Source organism: Pristiophorus japonicus, chromosome 13 (assembly GCF_044704955.1).
Source record: "Pristiophorus japonicus isolate sPriJap1 chromosome 13, sPriJap1.hap1, whole genome shotgun sequence".
NCBI lineage: Eukaryota > Metazoa > Chordata > Chondrichthyes > Pristiophoridae > Pristiophorus > Pristiophorus japonicus.
The window spans coordinates 112,183,825-112,205,132 of NC_091989.1; the positions used below are offsets into that span (position 1 = coordinate 112,183,825).

A 21,308-nucleotide genomic window follows, 5' to 3' on the forward strand; every position below is an offset into this window, starting at 1 on the left:
GAGATGAAACAACCTTTAAATGATTGAATTCAGCGTTGCATACTGTCAAACTGACAAGGAAGCAGTGAAACAGCACTAACCTCACAGCAGCGACTCATTACACATGATCCCTTTAAGTAGCGCCCCTGGAGCCTGCATCCGCCTGTTTGACGCCTGCTCTTCCTGTCGCTGGCGGGGCGAGGCGCTAAGACAGGGGGCGACAATGAATTTTGAAGACCGGGCGCCCAGTGAGCATTGCACGCTCGACGTTGTCACGATCTGCCTGGTGTGAAGTCTCTGGTGCTAACTCGTAGCAGCGACATTACGGGGGGACAGGTTTGGCGTGCAGTGCAGGATTTGCTTTGCCGTGGATCTACTGCCGCACCGCCCACATAGCGCCCCCGCTAGGTGCCAACAGGAGGTGCTAAGGTCCCATATTGTTCTCCCTAAGTGTCTTAAAAGTCGGGCCTACCTTTATCTCCAGCCGCTTCTCTCGCTCACTTATTTAAAGTCTTTGGGGTTGAAATTTGGTTGGTTACCATCAGCCGTTAGTGCCCCGGAGAGGCGTTTCTGTGCCGCTAATGGCTCAGCGCCATGCTCGCGATCTCACCACCTGGTGCAAACTTCGGGTGAGTTTTTGCAGTGGCGCAAAGAACTACTGCCTTGCCCTTTACCGCCAATTGTATGCATGCAATGCCTCGCTGGCGCCGCTGATGCGGACTTTGGATTTGGAGTCTCATTACCGGGTGGCAGTGAACACGTCACAGAAAGCTGGCGTTCACAACTGACGGTTACGATGCCGGGGCGGTGTATAAAGGGAGTAGTAACCGGGGCACAGAGGTCGCGGTGTGTGCCACGTATTCTCCTAGCAGAGTGTGTAGGTGTTGGTGTGCTACAGCTGCTGAGTATTTACCTTGACGATGACCATTTTGGCTCCATTGATGAGTACCATCTCACTCTTACCAGCAACTTGATGGAGGCAGTGTTGGCACACCACGTCATGCTGCGGCGACTACTTCAAAAGTGCCAGCTACACAGACGGGATATGGCCGATGTGTGTCCATGCCTGAGGAGAGGCCGCAGATGTAAGGGCAGGAGGCCTTACCCCACCTCGAGTTTACCTTGCGCATTCTTCGTACCTTGATATGTTCAAGAAGCAGTGAATAAGAAGGCTGTGGTTCTGGAAAGAGGTACATACGAACATATGTACAATGACGGACATGTAAAAACCATATGGTCCATCGTGCCTGTCCCACACAATTGCGATACCTTGTGGATCACAACATATACACTCCACCCCATCTGAAACCACTTGATCTCCTGGGAGAGGTAAAAAAACAAAAACCCAGGCCAATTTGGGGAAAAAAAATCTGGGAGGTTCCTCTCCGACCCATCTAGGCATCGAAACTAGTCCAGGAGATCATTCTGGCCATTAAATTCCCTGCAGTACCTACCTTCTGTAACAGGTGATCTCCGCCGCAGCCAGAAACAAGTCTAGCTTTCGCTTGAAGGAATTCAGCAAGTCTGCATCCACCAAATGAAATGGCAGCTTGTTCCAGAGGTCTGTTCTCTGGGCAAAGAACCACCTCCTGACATCTAACCAAGATCTAGGCCAAAACTTCTTAAATTTGTGACCCCTGGTTATTCCTAACCTATTTAATTGAAATAAACTGTCAGCAGGAACAACGTCTTTTCTCTTCATAATCTTATAAACCTCAATCATATCCCCCCCTAAGTTTACTCTGCTCTAAGATATGGAGCCCCAACTCGTTTAGCCTATCTTGATATCTAAGATGCTTTAGACTTGGAATTATTCGAGTGCCCTCTTCTGACCCTTTCCAGAGCCTCAATATCACCCACAGGTGAGGAGACCAAAACTGGACACAGTATTCCAAGTACAGCCTGACTAAGGTCTTGTACAAGGACAAAACAGCATGCCTCGTCTGATACTCAATTGTCCTATGGATATACCCCAACACCCTATTTGCTCAAGCTATCGCTGCACAGCATTGCTCATGTACCTTTAAGGATGTATGCACTAGAATGTCCAAATTTCTGTTTATCTCCACCATCTTTAATGCCTTTCTCTGGAGGGTGTACAAATGTTAAGCATTTGCCCTGAACACATGCATAACACTGCACAATCCGTGCTTTTTTTTCTCTGCCGCATCCTCTGTGAAGACACAAAACAACAACAACCGATTTCTACAGAAGTTTTAACAATGAAAAAAATTGTAAAGATGATCTTTTAGAGAGTTTCTGTGAATTGATCTTTTGAGGAATGTTTATAGAATTTAGTGGCATTTTTAAAATATTCTTTTAATGAATGTTTATATCCACATTGTATTTAGCTAAACTGTTAATCACTTCTGTGTCCAGTGATATCCTCCTCCGTGTAAGACTCTCAACTATTGGAATGCTCCTCTGAGACTGTCACAATATTAAAGCCTGGCCCAAGTGTGCCTTACCACAGGAGTTACATAAGTGTTCAGTAACATCAGAAAAATAACTCTGTCCTTAACTTTTTTGGATCCACTTTTTGCTTGTCTCAGTGGTTGCTCGTATTCTGTTTGTCCATTAATGGGAAACATTTCCTGCAGGTCTGAGCCCAGATCACAAATTGTGACTTGTCACTAATGCCGTCTAATTGAATATTAATGCTACATTTGTCATATTTTGACTTACACTAAGTTGGTACACAAATTGCCAACACTCAGAACATAGCTCCCGTTGTCACATGAAATCAAGGAAGCTGGTTATAAATGCAAGAATGACATCACAGGCAAATTTCCCAGTACAGGCAAATTTCTAGCACTAAATTGAATCCCTACATTGTGTGATCACAAACAGTGCCCGGGACCAGCAACTCACAGGTAAGGACTTGATGTTTCTTTACTAACATTATTCTATTTGTATTTGTGTATGGGTTGACAAAATAGAATGAGGATTGTAAACCTACTGGTTTAAATGAACCTAACCTTCCTGAATGAAATCGAGCATTGAACTGTTAGCACGATGAATGTTGTGTTGGGCATGTTCAGGGTTAATCCTACACCCTGCTTATTGCAAACTTCAGAACATTAATATTTGGTGTGATACCAATGGAGATTTTATAATGTTAGTCAGAAAATATTCAATGTGAAGTATTTTGTGAATCTATATTTAAGTACACTGTTTAGTGGTCAGATAAACACACTGGTCCTGAATTTCCTTGGGCCGAGATCGTGCCTCACATTCCCCTCCAGCACTGACCCCGCCAGAGTTTGCAGGATCTGCAGTGGGCTCTATATTTGTAGGGGACAGCTGCGCTACTTCGGGTGTAACTCTGGTACCTGCCTGCCCCAGGTTCTCAGAAACTCCTACGATCCTCTGCCGCGGTGGGTGGGGCCCGGGAGGCGGGTGGGAAGAGGGAGGGTTGCCCGAACCTGCCAATGTTCCTTTCAGTCTTTGTGGTCGCCGGTGCTCCACTCACTTGGTGTCCCACCCTACGTACAAATGCTGGGTCTTGGCTCCAGATCAGGGGTGGATCTCCTAGTTAAGGGAATTCCTATCCCCTGCCCATCATTTGTAAGGCATTGACGGAAGCCTCACCACTTCTATGTTACTGTGGAATCTCGCAGAAACAGCGACAGCCAGTGTGACCAGGGTTAGAATTTCAGGATCACTGTTTGTATGTTCCTGTTCTGGTCTGGTGTACATCTGACAAGTATCTCATAAAGTATGAGGGGCATGAGAACTGCCCAGTGTGGCACTAAAATTAACGACTGACAGAATTTAATTCATGGTTTAAGATTTGGGATCCTGTGAATGTAAAGAGGTTGATTGGAAAAGACTTTCCTTTGAACAATTATACCTGGACATCAGATTAAATGTAGGAGATTTAGGACAGAGAGCAGGAGATATATTTTTACACAGAGGATGGTGAGGCTGAGGAATGCACAACCAGAGTTAGTGATTGAAGCAGAGACCATGTCAACATTTAAGAATAGGTTAGATAGGTGGGAGAAGGAACGGGGGATGGAGGGAAATGGGAACTGGGTGGGCACATTGGATTAGGGCTACTGCTCATGTGGAGGATATACACCATCACGAACTAGACCCTTCAACCACTGGAAACGTTCTGTTTCTATCCACTCTGTTCCAAAGTTGCCTAAAGGTTGCCGCGCACCCAAACAAAATTAGGGATATTATTGCTTTGTCCCCCCCTCCCCCGTCATAATTCTAAACACCTCTATCAAATCATCATGTAACCTCCTCTGTTCGAATGAAAACAGACCTAATTTTTCATGTCTTCATATTTGTATTTCCTCACATCCGGCAGCATCCCAGTGACTGTAATCTGTGCCCTCTCTATTGTCTCGGTATCCTTCCTATCGTGTGGAGACCAATAGGGCACACAGAACTCTAACTGTGTTACTGAGCTTTTATATAGATTTTTCATCACATTTTGACTTTTATATTCAACATCATTTGCCATAAACCCAGTATCCCTAAACGAGACCTGCAATTGAAAAATATGCCTCTATTTCTGCCATCATCAATATGACGGGCGGCAAACCTCTGGCGTGGAATGTGCGCGCGGGCCCTACCCGCCATATTGGACACGTTGACACCTATTTGATGCCAGGTGCATTGTGCACAAATTTCTGCGTCTTTGTTTCTACTTTGCTGCTTGACAGATTATTCCAAATATTTATTGCTCTTTGAATCAAGAAAGTCTTACTAAAATCTGTCTAGCATTTATTTTACCCAAATTTTTATTTATTCACTCTGGTCATATTCTCAGTTGCATGGCTAGTCTGATTCTTTCCACAAATCTCTTGTTGCAGTATATCTTTGTCCTTTTATAATAATATGTGAAAGTGTGTGGGGTAAAAACATGAGGAGGAATGAAATATTGACAGAGTACTCGAGTTAAAGATGGCAAAATTTGGATTTGCGATTAACGTTTTGGTTGATTGAATCTAAAATGGCTGGAATAGTTACATCATGCTAGCATATTTATGTTGAAATCAGATTCTGGGTTCACTTTATCTGTAACATTTAGGGGGCGAAATTGCCCCCTTGTTGCACCACCTGAAGGAGGGGGGCGCTACCACCTCCCGGGAAATTGCTCTGCAGGTTTGGGAGGCATTAGCTCGGCAGCACTGTGTTCCACGGTTAGTGCCCCGGACCGCCATGCAATCGGCGATGATGTCATTGCCATACGCATCAACTGCTCACTGCCCCGCGCCGACCCCTTAATGCCCCACGAGGGAAATTGGTCCATAGTCCGCGAGGCTGGTGCGGGCGGATGACAACGCCAGTTTCGTGGGTCGGGTGTCCGTTCTCAGGGCGCTGTTTAAAGGGGAGGCTTGCAGCGCTCCGGGCCGCCATCTTTATTTGTTGGCTGACTCTCCATGCGTGGTCTAGGCTGACACTCCGTCTTGAGTGCCCGGCTGCTGACCTTATCTCACGTTGCCTCGGTAGCCCAGAGGCGGCCACCAAAGGGCTGTGCAGAGTGCGCAGCGGCCCTCCCATTTAATGGAAGGGGAGGGGCATTGTAGCGCATCAACATGAAACATCAGGCTGAGCGATAACAGTCCCGGCCCCTGAAGGTTACCGCCCCTAATCGGGACACTTGATAATTTTGCCTCCTTAATAGTTAAGATTTGATATTTGATGATATTCTGCCTTAAATACCATTTTAGACTGTGCAGTTTGAGTTTTTATTATTCGATCTTGGGATGTGGGCATGATTGGCAAGGCCAACATTTATTGCCCATCCCTAATTGCCCTTGAGAAGGTGGTGGTGTGAACCGCCTTCTTGAACTGCTACAGTTCTTATGGTGAAGGTACTCCCACAGTGCTGCTTCACTTCTTTGTTGCGATTGTGTGTCTTTCTAGGCATATTGCTGTGAGTCTGGAGTCACATATAGGCTAGACCAAGTAAAGATGGCTGATTTCCTTCCCTGAAGGACATTAGTGAACCAATTGGCTTTTTACGATAATCCGGTAGTTTCATGGTCCCCAGTACTAGCTTTTTATTCAAGATTATATATTGGATCTGATATTTAGTAGTAAGTCTTATCTCGTATCAGGCCTCCATGTGGGGGAACATCTGGGCAACAGTGATCACATCATCATATGGTTCCAATTGGTAGTAGAATGAAAGGTGATGAGAACCTGCAACTCAGACCGTATTTCAAAGTGGCAGATGATTTGGAACAGGTAAATTGGCTAACCCTCTTTCGTGGTGATGCAACCGATGTTGAATATAAATGGAAAGTTTTTAGGAATCAAATTAAAAATGTGGTAAACAAACAAGTGCCCAAAATCAAAAGAAGGAAATGTGGTAAGAAAAGCTAATGTGGCTGAGTGGGTATGTACAAAGACAAATAAAATGTAAACAGAAATATTTGTATAAATTAAAGAAATTTAACACTCAAATAAATAGGGTTGAATGCAAAGAACAACTAAAGAAAACTAAGGCTGATATTAGAACAGCAAAAAGACGAATGGAAAAAAGGACTGTAGACAACTGTGGCAGTAATGGGAAGAGCTTTTTTAGTTATGTGAAGAGTCCAAGAACTATCAAAGACTGAATTGGGATACTGAAGGGAGTTCAAGGCCAGGTTACAAAGGACTCACTGAGAATGGCGGAAATATTAAATGAGTACTTTGCATCAGTATTCACCCTTCAAGATGATGCTCAAATATTAGAAGTTAATGACACTAATTTGACTACTAGTAACATTAACATAGATAAGCATATTGTCTTAGAAAGAATTAAGAACGTAAAAATAGATAGAGCAGCAGGGCTGGACAATATCCACCTGAGGGTCCTCTGGGAGATGGCACATGTGCTATGAGAGCCCCTGGCTTGTATCTTTAATAGCTCACTGCACTCTGGAATGGTTCCTACAGATTGGAAGGAGGCTGATGTAATCCCCATTTTTAAAAAAGGTGACAAGGCAGACCCGGGTAACTATAGGCCCATCAGTTTAACATCAGTAATAGGTAAGATGCTTGAAGGAATCATAAGGCATGCAATATATGAATACTTAGATAGAGTGGGATATATTTGGGATACCCAACATGGCTTCATAAAAAAGAGGTCATGTCTCACAAATCTAATTGTACTTTTTGAAGAAGTTACAAAGTTGGTGGATGAGGGAAGCCCAGTACACATTGTTTACTTAGATTTACAAAAAGCTTTTGACAAGGTACCGCACAAGAGGCTTCTCTATAAAATCAGAGCCTCTGGTATTAGTGGAAATATATTGAGCTGCATGCAGAACTGGCTGGCGGGACGCAGGCAAAGCGTCGTTATAGATGGATTTGGATCTGTTTGGAGACCGGTCACCAATGGTGACCCGCAGTGATCATAGAAATATAGAAATGTACAGCACAGAAGGAGGCCCTTTCGGCCCATCGTGTCTGCACCGGCCGACAAAGAGATGCACGGCCCTCGTTCAACAGCCCTGAAGGTTACATATAAACCTATGAATAATGGCAGAAAGGCAAAGAGCATCTAGCCCAACCAGTCCGCCCCGCACAACTGCGACACCCCTTACACTGAAATATTCTACACTCCACCCCAACCGGAGCAATGTGATCTCCTGGGAGAGGCAAAAACCAGATAAAAACCCAGGCCAATTTAGGGAGAAAAAAATCTTGGAAAATTCCTCTCCGACCCATCCAGGCAATCGAAACTAGTCCAGGAGATCACCCTGGCCGTATTCAATTCCCTGTAGTGCGTACCATTATATCTGCACCAGCCAACAAGAGGTTATCCAGTCTAATCCCAATTACCAGCTCTAGGTCTGTAATCCTGCAGGTTACAGCACTTTAAGTGCCCATTTAACCATCTCTTGAAAATGGTGAGGGTTTCTGCATCCATCACTCTTCCAGGCAGTGAGTTCCAGATCCCCACAACTCTCTGCGTAAAGAAGCCTACCCCTCCAAATCCCCTCTAAACTTTTCACCAACCACCTTAAAACTATGCCCCCTCATAATAGACCCCTCCACCATTGGAAATTGGCCCTACTAGGCCTCCATTATGTCTAGGCCCCTCAATATTTTGTACACCTCAATGAGGTCTCCTCTTAACCTCCTCTGTTCCAATGAGAACAAACCCAGCCTATCCAATCTGTCCACATAACTAAGATCCTCCATTTCAGGCAGCATCCTAGTAAATCTCCTCTGCACCCTCTCTAGTGCAATCATGTCCTTCCTATATGTAATGTCTGTAAGCTTGTAATGTTTGTAGCTCCATACTGTGGATGTGGACATATTGTGTACTGCAACTGCAGAGTTAATAATAAACAGAACCAGGCTGTTCCGGAGGCTTCCGACAGAGCTGCCTGCCATGTTAAGAGCTGTGTGTGCTGTGCTCTGTGAATATATTACACTATAATATGGCAACCAGAACTGCACGCAGTATTCCAGCTGTGGCCTAACCAAAGTATTATACAATTTAAGCATAACCTCCTTGCTCTTATATTCTATGCCTCGGCCAATAAAGGCAAGCATTCCGTATGCCTTCTTAACCACCTTATCCACCTGGCTTGCAACTTTCAGGGATCTGTGGACAAGTGCTGCAAGGTCCTTTTGTTCATTTACACTATTAAGTGGTCTACTACTTAATGTGTATACCCTTTCCTTATAATCCTCCCAAAGTGCATTACCTCACACTTCTCTGAATTAAATTCCATTTGCCACTGCTCTGCCCACCTGACCAGTAGATTGATATCCTCCTGCAGCCCATGACTTTCCTCTTCATTAACAACCACACTGCCAATTTTAATGTTATCTGCAAACTTCTTAATCATACTCCCTATATTCAAATCTAAATCGTTGATATATACCACAAAAAGCAAGGGACCCAGTACTGGGACCGTTGCTTTTTACTATTTTTATTAATGATCTGGATTCAGGGGTTGGTGGGACAAGTTGCAAATTTGCAGATGATACCAAGATCTGTGCGAGTGCTAGAACAGTAGAAGAGGCTCGTCTGATTGAGGCAGATCTTAATGTGCTGGGAGACTGGGCTCATGACTGGAAAATGATGTATAACTTAGCTAAGTGCAGTGTTATACATGTGGGCAGGGCAAATGCTCAACATTTATACACCCTCCAGGGAAATGCATTGAAGATGGTGGAGGTAGAAAGAGATTTGGGCATTCTAGTGCATACATCCTTAAAGGTACATGAGCAATGCTGTGCAGTGATAGCTAGAGCAAATAGGGTGTTGGGGTGTATCCATAGGACGAGGCGTACTGTTTTGTCTTTGTACTTAGTCAAGCCCCACTTGGAATACTGTGCCCAGTTCTGGTCTCCTCACATGGTGGACGATATTGAGACTCTGGAAAGGGTGCAGAAGAGGGCCACTAGACTAATTCCAAGTCCAAAGCATCTTAGTTATCAAGATAGGTTAAACGAGTTAGGAGTGGCTCGTCCCTGAATTAAAGGGAAGGGCCCAAGCTGCACAATCTGCATAATCAACTGTGCCGGGCTGAGCAATCGTGGCACGGACCCCGCGTCCAAATCGACACCGGCACGGAAAATAAAAGCAGACATTTTTTTCAGGAGCAGCCAGCCACTTCCCTTTTAAATTTCACCTCGCTAGCAGCCAGCTGCCCGGGACGTGTCCCCGAAACTGTTGCTGTCATCGCTCGGCGCAGCTTCAGTGCTCGATCCCCAATTTAGGGTCTGGGGTGCTAATGGAGCCTTGTGCATGCCGATTGTCCTATGAGGAGAGATTGAGTAGACTTGGTCTATATTCTCTCGTGTTTAGAAGAATGGGAGGTGATCTCACTGAAACATACAAAATTCTTGCAGTGCTTGACAGGGTAGATGCAGAAAAGATGTTTTCCCTGGCTGGGGAGTCTAGAACCAGGGGTCACAGTCTCATTTAGGAGTGAGATAAGGAGAAATTTCTTCACTCAGCGGGTGTGAATCTTTTGAATTCTCTACCCCAGATGGCTGTGGAGACTCAGTCGTTGAGTATATTCAAGATAGAGATCGGTAGATTTTTGTTTATTAAGTGAATGACGGGATGTGGGGATAGTGCAGGAAAGTGGAGTTAAGTTGGAAATTAGCCATGATCTTATTGAGTGGCGGAGCAGGCTCAAGGGGCCGAATGGCCCACTCCTGCTCCTATTTCTTATGTTCTTATGTTCATGGACCATAAGCTTTTCCATATTAACATCAATTCATCTAGTGAATCTAAATAGATGTATCCAAAGCCTGAAGCAAAGTACAACCCAAGAAACTTTGGATTCCTGTTCACTCCTGATAGACAAATGGTTGTGACAAGCAAATCACATTTATTAATTGCTCAAGTATTTATTTGTTTAATTTGATGGTCACACAGCCTGCGGTTTTATTTCCAGTCTCTGGTGTCCTCAGGTTATGAATCAACTGTGGAAAGAGGACCGACGAACTACCTCCAGCTTCTATCAGTTCTGTTTGACGTGGCCACTCACAGCTGTGTCCGAGCAACCTGAGGACAGTTCTCCATCTGACCTTTCCTCTCCACCAAAATCTAAATCATTCCCCCAAGCCAATTGCTGATCTCGATGATCACAAGTGTGAACCATGTCCTGCCATTTTGTGCCACTGAATGTTGGTGCTCCAATTGAGATTTAATCGTTTAAATAAATTTTAATTTGACACATTTCAGATATAACCAATATTTAAGCAGTATTCACTCAGTGCTCTCATATTCAAAATGTTGATTTTCCAGAGGGGGAATGCAGCAGAAGATGCCTCCCAGAGCAAGTTCCTTTCACAAACTGATGGCCTGTCGATGTCTTCTTTTATATTTCTTCTGGTTTCACACTGGAAAAGGTAATTTGTTTTTCAGCTCTTCCGTTGTTTTCCATCTTTAAATCGCATTTCAATTTCAATGGTTGTACCGGGCTGGCGATCCAATGGGATACATCGTGGGTTGTGTATCTCAGGGTAATGACCCTGTTTAAGAATTTGTATAACCGCAAAGGCTGTTAATGTGCAGTTGTTGTGGACCACACCCAGCACATGATGGTGAATGCCCAGTATCCTGGCAGCAGTCATGATGCCTTTATCCTGTGCCAGTCCACTTTGCCAGCAATCTTCCAGCCACCTCATCGAACCCGAGCGTGGCTGCTTGGAGACAAGAGCTATCCGTTCTTCACCTGGCAGATAACTGCATTTTGTAACCGCATCACTTATGGCCAGCAATGGGAGCCATACTGCCACGAGGAAGCTCATTGAGCAGACCATCGGGGTGCTCAAACAATGATTCCACTGCCTTGACCGCTCGGGAGGCATTCTCCTTGGCATGGGCAGTAGCAGTCTGGGCTGGCTGGCTGACAGGCATCTGCAATGGCACTAGCAGAGTGGCAGTGATGGAAGTATGAATGCTGTCACCCTGAGAGAGGACAGCAGATTCTTGTTCCATGGAGCCACTGCCACTCCCCCTGGGGCAGCCCCTCAGCATTCCTCGCCATCTGTTGGAGAACAGTTTGCTGGGCTGCTGTAAGACCCTTTCCACAACCCAGCCACAATGGCAGCAGTCTGAGCTTGCATGGCAGAAAGCTGAGCCTGTGTGACAGAAGTCTGAGCTTTCACAGCAGCCCTGAGACGTTGTGTCACTTCCACTTGTGCTGCAATATCGCTCATCACACCCAGCATCATGGTTGGGTCTAATGGAGTTGCCAATCACTTCTATCCGGCAAATCATTGGCTCCAATCTCCACTCAAAGTCCCGTGCAATGTTGGACCTGGACTTCTCCAAGCTCCTTAACAGTGACAAGACTCTCTTTGGCAGGCCTGGCATTGCACCAGGAATTTCTGTGTGCATGCCCATCACCCTTCTTCTGAAGGCCACCCTGTTCTATATGTAAACTTGTATTTACTCTGTACAGCCACCAGAGGGCTCATCTGCTGGAGTCCCAAGGGATCCCATAATCCCTAGAGAACACAGCTATTTAAGGAAGCCTCACAGGTTGGAGAGGCACTCTGGACACCTGCAATAAAAGGCTAAGGTCACACTTTACTTTGAGCTCACAGTGTTCAGTCTGACGCTTTCTCCATGCACAACAACTGGCGACGAGATACAGATAGTAAACCAAAAGATGCAGAGAACAGTGGGCATCCTGGAGAAATTCTCGGAGCGAGATGATTGGGAAACTTTTGTGGAGTGACTCGACCAATAGTTCGTGGCCAACGATCTTGATGGGGAAGAGAAAGCTGCCAAACGAAGGGCGATCCTCCTCACCGTCTGTGGGGCACCGAACTATGGCCTCATGAAGAATCTGCTCACTCCAGAGAAACCCACGGAGAAATCGTATAATGATTTGTGCACACTGGTCCGAGAGCATTTGAACCCGAAGGAAAGCGTTCTGATGGTGAGGTACCGGTTCTACACCTGCAAAAGGTCTGAAGGCCAGGAAGTGGCGAGTTATGTCGCCGAGCTAAGATGTTGCAGGACATTGCGAATTTGAAGGACATTTGGAGCACATGCTCAGAGACATTTTCGTACTTGGCATTGGCCACGAAACCATACCTCGCAAGCTTTTGACTGTAGAGACCCCAACCTTGAGTAAGGCCACAGCGATAGCCCAGGCATTCACTGCCACCAGTGACAATACTAAGCAAATCTCTCAGCACACAAATGCTGCTACAAGTACTGTGAACAAAGTGATGTTGTTTTCAAATCGCAACGTACAGGACAAGTCACACATGCCTTCAGCTGCACATCTGCAGATGTCTCGGAGTCCACCATCAAGGGTGATGAATGCAAGGTCATTAACACCTTGTTGGCGCTACAGGGGTGATCATCATTTCCATTCATGCCAATTCAAAGGGTATGTTTGCAAGAGCTGTGGAACAATGGGACACCTCCAACGAGTGAGCAGGCGAGCTGCTAAACCTGTTAAAACTGCAAACCACCACATTGCAGAGGAGGACAGATCCAAGGAGGATCACGATGAACCAGAGCCTCAGGCCGAGGAGGCAGAGTTACATGGGGTGCCCACATTCACCACGAATTGTCTCCCGATAATGCTGAATGTTGAACTAAATGGACTCCCGGTGTCAATGAAACTGGACATGGGCGCGAGCCAGTCCATCATGGGCAAAAAGACTTTCGAAAGACTGTGGTGCAACAAGGACTCAATGCCTCAACTCCAATTTGTATGAAACTAAGAACTTACACGAAAGCGCTGATTCCCGTAATTGGCAGTGCTACCGTAAAGGTCTCTTACGATGGAGCGGTGCACAAGCTACCACTCTGGGTGGTACCGGGCGATGGTCCCACGCTGCTCGGCAGGAACTGGCTGGGAAAAGATAAGCTGGAACTGGGACGATATCCAAGCGCTATCAGCCACTGACGACACTTTGTGTGCCCAGGTCTTAAACAAGTTCCCTTCGCTGTTCGAACCAGGCAATGGGAAATTCCAGTAAGCAAAAGTGAAGATCCACCTAATTCCGGGGGCGTGACCCATCCATCACAAGGCAAGAGCAGTACCGTACATGATGAGAGAAAGGGTAGAGATCGAGCTCGACTGGCTGCAACGAGAGGGCATCATTTCACCGATCGAGATCAACGAGTGGGCCAACCCGATCCTTCCCGTCCTCAAGGGAGATGGCACCGTCAGAATCTGTGGTGATTACAAAGTAACTATCAATCGTTTCTGCCTACAGGACCAATACCCACTACCAAAGACCGACGACCTCTTTGCAATGCTGGCGGGAGGAAAGACGTTCAAGAAGCTGGATCTGACTTCAGCCTATATGACGCAGGAACTGGAGGAATCATCGAAGGGCCTCACCTGCATCAACACGCACAAAGGTCTTTTTATTTATAACAGATGCCCATTTGGAATTCAGTCAGCGGCAGCGATATTCCAGAGAAAATTGGAAAGCTTACTGAAGTTGGTCCTGCACACCGTGGTCTTCCAGGATGATATCTTGGTCACAGGTCAGAACACAGCCGAGCATCTTCAGAACCTGGAGGAGGTTCTCAGTCGACTCAACCACGTGGGGCTCAGGTTAAAATGCTCGAAGTGCGTTTTCCTGGCACCTGAAGTGGAGTTCTTGGGAAGGAGGATTGCGGCGGATAGCACCAAGCCCACCAACGTGAAGACGGAGACAATCGAGAACGTACCAAGTCCACAGAACGTGACGGAGCTGCGATCGTTTCTGGGACTCCTGAACTACTTTGGTAACTTCTTACCAGGTCTCAGCACATTGTTAGAACCACTGCATGTCTTACTACGAAAAGGCGATGAATGGGTTTGGGGCAAAAGCCAAGAAAATGTTTGTAAAAACGCGAAAATTGCTCGGCTCAAACAAATTGCTTGTGTTGTATGATCCATGTAAGCGTTTGGTACTAGCATGTGATGCGTCATCATATGGCGCCAGGTGTGTATTGCAACAAGCTAATGATTTTGGGAAACTGCAGCCGGTTGCTTATGCATCCAGGAGTCTGTCTAAGGCTGAGAGAGCCTACAGCATGATTGAGAAACAAGCTTTAGCATGTGTCTATGGGGTAAAGAAAATGCATCAATACCTATTTGGGTAAAATTCGAATTGGAAACTGACCATAAGCTACTCATATCCCTGTTTTCTGAGTGTAAAGAGATAAAAACCAACGCATCGGCCCGCATCCAGAGATGGGTGTTCATATTGTCCGCGTACAACGATGCCATCCGCCACAGGCCAGGCACAGAAAACTGTGCCGATGCTCTCAGTAGACTGCCATTGCCCAACACGGGGGTGGAAATGGCGCAGCCTGCAGATTTAGCATTTGAAAGTGAGCAATCACCCGTCACTGTCCGGCAGATCAAAACCTGGACAAGCCAGAACCCCTTATTATCCCTAGGCAAAAGCTGTGTGCTTCACGGAAGCTGACTAATGTCCCAGTGGAAATGCAGGAAGAGATAAAGCCGTTCCAGCGGTGCAAAGATGAAATGTCTATACAGGCAGACTGCCTTCTGTGGGGCAATCTTGTGGTCCTCAAGAAGGGCAGAGACACCTTCATCAATGACCTCCACAGTACCCACCCAGGCATCGTAATGATGAAAGCGATAGCCAGATCCCACATGTGGTGGCCCGGTATCGATGCGGACATAGAGTCCTGCGTTCACAGATGTAATACATGCTCGCAGTTAAGCAATGTACCCAGGGAGGCGCTGCTAAGTTTATGGTCTTGGCCCTCTAAACCATTGTCTAGGGTACACTTCGACTATGCAGGCCCGTTCTTGGGTAAAATGTTCCTTGTGGTTGTAGATGCGTACTCTAAGTGTATGGAATGTGAGATAATGCCGGCTAGCACGTCCGCTGCCACTACTGAAAGCCTGCGGGCCATGTTTGCCACCAACACGTACCCGATGTCCTGGTAAGCGACAATGGGCCATGTTTTACCAGTGCTGAGTTCAAAGAATTCATGACCTGTAATGGGATCAAACATGTCACATCTGCCCCGTTTAAACCAGCGTCCAATGGCCAGGCAGAGAGAGCAGTGCAAACCATCAAGCAAGGCTTAAAGAGTGTAACTGAAGGCTCGCTGCAGACTCGCCTATCCTGAGTCCTGCTTAGCTACTGCACAAGACCCCATTTGCTCACTGGGATCCACTTGCTGAACTACTCATGAAAAGAGTACTTAAGACAAGGCTCTCGTTAGTTCACCCTGATCTACATGAACAGGTAGAGAGCAGGCGGCTTCAACAAAGTACATACCATGATAACGCAAATGTGTCACACGAGATTGAAATCAATGATCCTGTGTTTGTATTGAATTATGGACAAGGTCCCAAGTGGCTTCCCGCCACTGTCGTGGCCAAAGAGGGGCGCAGGGTGTTTTGGGTCAAACTTTCAAATGGATTCATTCACCGGAAACACTTGGACCAAATCAAACTCAGATTCACGGACTATCCTGAGCAACCTACCTTGGACCCCACCTTTTTTGATCCCCCAACATACACCAGTGGCAATCGGCACCACGGTAGACCACGAAGCAGAACCCATCATCCACAGCAGCCCAGCAGGACCCAACACACCAGGCAGCTCAGCAAGGCCAACTGCATAGCAGCCCAGTGAGGGCCTAACAAATGATTCAACAATAACAGCTTTCACATCAAGACGATCAACCAGGCAAGAAGGGCCCCAGATCGACTCACATTGTAAATAGTTACACTATTGACTTTGGGGGTGGTGGAGGGGGGCAGGGGGGAGTGTATAAGTAAACTTGAATTTACTCTGCACATCCCCTGGAGTCTCAAGGCATCCCATAATCCCTTGGGAGCACAGGTATTTTAGGAGGCCTCACAGGTTGGAAAGGCTCTCTGGAGACCTGCAATAAAAGACTAAGGTCACACTTTACTTTGAGCTCATAGTGTTCAGTCTGACTCTTTCTCCATACACAACATGCCCCATCAAATTCCTCGTCTGAATCCTGCCAGCAGAACTCGTGTGTGACCTCGCCCTCTGCGGAGCTGACACCTGCGCTATCCTTGCCCCTTGGCCTGACTGCAGCCCACTCATGCCTGGTGACTCACCACGTGTAGATCCCACCTCAATACAATCCTCTAGTTCACACAGTGCTATTTTCTAAGCTGGTGCCTGAGAGTGTCCGATTGAGTGATGCCTCTTCGCTATCCTCTACTTCTTGCTGCTCAGGCTGGGCTGCTGGCACTTCTTGGGTATCTGAAAGGAGAAAGGCACAATGATCTGGTTGTGGTGAGGGGAGTGGTTGGTAACACAATCTAATGACTTGCATTCTAGAATCTTAAGAGAATTAGCATCAGGGATTGTGGATGCATTGGTTGTAATTTACCAAAATTCCCTGGATTCTGTGGAGGTCCCAGCAGCTTGGAAAACTGCAAATGTAATGCCCCGATTCAAAAAAGGAGGCAGACAAAAAGCAGGAAACTATAGACCAGTTAGCCTAACATCTGTGTTTGGGAAAATGTTGGAGTCCATTATTAAAGAAGCAGTAACAGGACATTTGGAAAAGCAAAATTTGATCAGGCAAATCAGCATGGATTTATGAAGGGGAAGTCATGTTTGACAGATCTGCTGGAATTCTTTAAGGATATAACGAACAGGGTGGATAAAGGGGAACCAGTGGATGTGGTGTATTTGGACTTCCAGAAGGCATTTGACAAGGTGCCACACAAAAGATTACTGCACAAGATAAAAGTTCACGGGGTTGGGGGTAATATATTAGCATGGATAGAAGATTGGCTGACAAACAGAAATCAGAGAGTTGGGATAAATGGTTCATTCTCTGGTTGGCAATTAGTAATGAGTGGGGTGCCGCAGGGATCAGGGCTGGGACCCCAACTATTTACAATCTATATTAACGACTTGGAAGAGGGGACTGAGTGTAACGAAGCTAAGTTTGCCGATGATATAAAGATGGGAGGAAGGGCAATGCGTTAGGAGGCCATAAAGAAGCTGCAGGAGGACATAGACAAGCCAAGTGAGTGGGCAAGAATGTGGCATATGGAGTATAATGTTGGAAAGGGTGAGGTCATGCACTTAGGCAGAAAAAAATCAAAGAGCAAGTTATTATTTAAATGGAGAAAGATTGCAAAGTGCTGCTGTACAGCGGAACCTGGGGGTACTTGGGCATGAAACTCAGGGGGGTGGTATGCAGGTTCAGCAAGTGATCAGGAAAGCCAGTGGAATCTTGGCCTTTATTGCATAGGGGATGGAGTATAAAAGCAGGGAAGTCTTGTTACAGCTGTACAGGGTATTGGTGAGGCCACACCTGGAATACTGCATGCAGTTTTGGTTTCCATATTTAAGAAAGGATATACTTGCTTTGGAGGAAGTTCAGAGAAGGTTCACTAGGTTGAACATTTTGAAGGGGCAGGGTAAACAGCCAGTTGTCATGGTGCACATAAGTACCAACGATATAGGTAAAAAAATGGGATGATGTTCTACAAGACGAATTTAGGGAGCTAGGAGCTAAATTAAAAAGTAGGACCTCAAAGGTAATAATCTCAGGATTGCTGCCAGTGCCACGTGCTAATCAGAGTAGTAATAGTAAGATAGCTCAGATGAATATGTGGCTTGAGGAGTGGTGCAGAAGGGAGGGATTCAAATTCCTGGGATATTGGAACCGGTTCTGGGGGAGGTGGGACCAGTACAAACCGGACGGTCTGCACCTGGGCAGGACCGGAACCAATGTCCTGGGGGAGTGTTTGCTCATGTTGTTGGGGAGGGGTTAAACTAATATGGCAGGGGAATGGGAACCTATGCCGGGAGACAGAGGGAAGTAGAATGGGGGCAGAAGCAAAAGATCGAAGGAAGAAAAGCAAGAGTGGAGGACAGAGAAACCCAAGGCAAAGAACAAAAAGGGCCACTGTACAGCAAAATTCTAAAAGGACAAAGGGTGTTAAAAAAACAAGCCTGAATGCTTTGTGTCTTAATGGAAGGAGTATCCGTAATAAGGTGGATGAATTAACTGTGCAAATAGATGTTAACAAATATGATATGATTGGGATTACAGCGACGTGGCTCCAGGATGATCAGGGCTGGGAACTCAACATCCAGGGTTATTCAACATTCAGGAAGGATAGAATAAAAGGAAATGGAGGTGGGGTAGCATTGCTGGTTAAAGAGGAGATTAATGCAATAGTTAGGAAGGACATTAGCTTGGATGATGTGGAATCTATATGGGTAGAACTGCACAACACCAAAGGGCAAAAAACGTTAGTGGGAGTTGTGTACAGACCTCCAAACAGTAGTAGTGATGTTGGGGAGGGCATCAAACAGGAAATTAGGGGTGCATGCAATAAAGGTGCAGCAGTTATAATGGGTGACTTTAATATGCACATAGATTGGGCTAACCAAACTGGAAGCAATACGGTGGAGGAGGATTTCCTGGAGTGCATAAGGGATGGTTTTCTAGACCAATATGTTGAGGAACCAACTAGGGGGGAGGCCATCTTAGACTGGGTGTTGTGTAATGAGAGAGGATTAATTAGCAATCTCGTTGTGCGAGGCCCCTTGGGGAAGAGTTACCATAATATGGTGGAATACTGCATTAGGATGGAGAATGAAACAGTTAATTCAGAGACCATGGTCCAGAACTTAAAGAAGGGTAACTTTGAAGGTATGAGGCGTGAATTGGCTAGGATAGATTGGCAAATGATACTTAAGGGGTTGACTGTGGATGGGCAATGGCAGACATTTAGAGACCGCATGGATGAATTACAACAATTGTACATTCCTGTCTGGCGTAAAAATAAAAAAGGGAAGGTGGCTCAACCGTGGCTATCAAGGGAAATCAGGGATAGTATTAAAGCCAAGGAAGTGGCATACAAATTGGCCAGAAATAGCAGCGAACCCGGGGATTGGAACAAAATTTAGAACTCAGCAGAGGAGGACAAAGGGTTTGATTAGGGCAGGGACAATGGAGTACGAGAAGAAGCTTGCAGGGAACATTAAGACGGATTGCAAAAGTTTCTATAGATATGTAAAGAGAAAAAGGTTAGTAGAGACAAACGTAGGTCCCCTGCAGTCAGAATCAGGGGAAGTCATAACGGGAAACAAAGAAATGACAGACCAATTGAACAAGTACTTTGGTTCAGTATTCATTAAGGAGGACACAAACAACCTTCAGGATATAAGAGGTATCAGAGGGTCTAGTAAGGAGGAGGAACTGAGGGAAATTGTGTTGGGGAAATTGATGGGATTGAAGGCTGATAAATCCCCAGCGCCTGATGGACTGCATCCCAGAGTCCTTAAGGAGGTGGCCTTGGAAATAGCAGATGCATTGACAGTCATTTTCCAACATTCCATTGACTCTGGATCAGTTCCTATCGAGTGGAGGGTAGCCAATGTAACCCCACTATTTAAAAAAGGAGGGAGAGAGAAAACGGAATTATAGACCGGTCAGCCTGACCTCAGTAGTGGGTAACATGATGGAATCAATTATTAAGGATGTCATAGCAGTGCATTTGGAAAGAGGTGACATGATAGGTCCAAGTCAGCATGGATTTGTGAAAGGGAAATCATGCTTGACAAATCTTCTGGAATTTTTTGAGGATGTTTCCAGTCGAGTGGACAAGGGAGAACCAGTTGATGTGGTATATTTGGACTTGCAGAAGGCTTTTGACAAGGTCCCACACAAGAGATTAATGTGCAAAGTTAAAGCACATGGGATTGGGGGTAGTGTGCTGACATGGATTGAGAACTGGTTGTCAGACAGGAAGCAAAGAGTAGGAGTAAATGGGTACTTTTCAGAATGGCAGGCAGTGACTAGTGGGGTACCGCAAGGTTCTGTGCTGGGGCCCCAGCTGTTTACACTGTACATTAATGATTTAGACGAGGGGATTAAATGTAGTATCTCCAAATTTGCGGATGACACTAAGTTGGGTGGCAGTGTGAGCTGCGAGGAGGATGCTATGAGGCTGCAGAGTGACTTGGATAGGTTAGGTGAGTGGGCAAATGCATGGCAGATGAAGTATAATGTGGATAAATGTGAGGTTATCCACTTTGGTGGTAAAAACAGAGAGACAGACTATTATCTGAATGGTGCCAGATTAGGAAAAGGGGAGGTGCAACGAGACCTGGGTGTCATGGTACATCAGTCATTGAAGGTTGGCATGCAGGTACAGCAGGCGGTTAAGAAAGCAAATAAATGGCATGTTGGCCTTCATAGCGAGGGGATTTGAGTACAGGGGCAGGGAGGTGTTGCTACAGTTGTACAGGGCCTTGGTGAGGCCACACCTGGAGTATTGTGTGCAGTTTTGGTCTCATAACTTGAGGAAGAACATTCTTGCTATTGAGGGAGTGCAGCGAAGGTTCACCAGACTGATTCCCGGGATGGCCGGACTGACTGATCAAGAAAAACTGGGCTTGTATTCACTGGAGTTCAGAAGAATGAGGGGGGTCCTCATCGAAACGTTTAAAATTCTGATGGGTTTAGACAGGTTAGATACAGGAAGAATGTTCCCAATGTTGGGGAAGTCCAGAACCAGTCTAAGGATAAGGGGTAAGCCATTTTGACCGAGATGAGGAGAAACTTCTTCACCCAGAGAGTGGTGAACCTGTGGAATCCTCGACCACAGAAAGTTGTTGAGGCCAATTCACTAAATATATTCAAAAAGGAGTTAGATGAAGTCCTTACTACTAGGGGGATCAAGGGGTATGGCGAGAAAGCAGGAATGGGGTACTGAAGTTGCATGTTCAGCCATGAACTCATTGAATGGCGGTGCAGGCTAGAAGGGCCGAATGGCCTACTCCTGCACCTATTTTCTATGTTTCTATGTTTCTATGGATGAGGGGGAAGTGTGATGTGAGAAGAAGGATCAGGTATGAGCATACCATCATCATCAATGCTTGTA

The 21,308-nt window shown here is 46.0% G+C and overlaps 1 protein-coding gene across 1 annotated transcript in view; it reads left to right on the forward strand.

Moving 5' to 3' along the window:
• LOC139278173 (uncharacterized) overlaps positions 1-21,308 on the forward strand; it is a 64,432-nt gene that overhangs the window by 2,815 nt on the left and 40,309 nt on the right. The window contains exon 2 of the mRNA XM_070896827.1: positions 10,709-10,812. Coding sequence (XP_070752928.1) covers positions 10,709-10,812 — 104 coding nt within the window. The remainder of the gene's footprint in view (positions 1-10,708; positions 10,813-21,308) is intronic.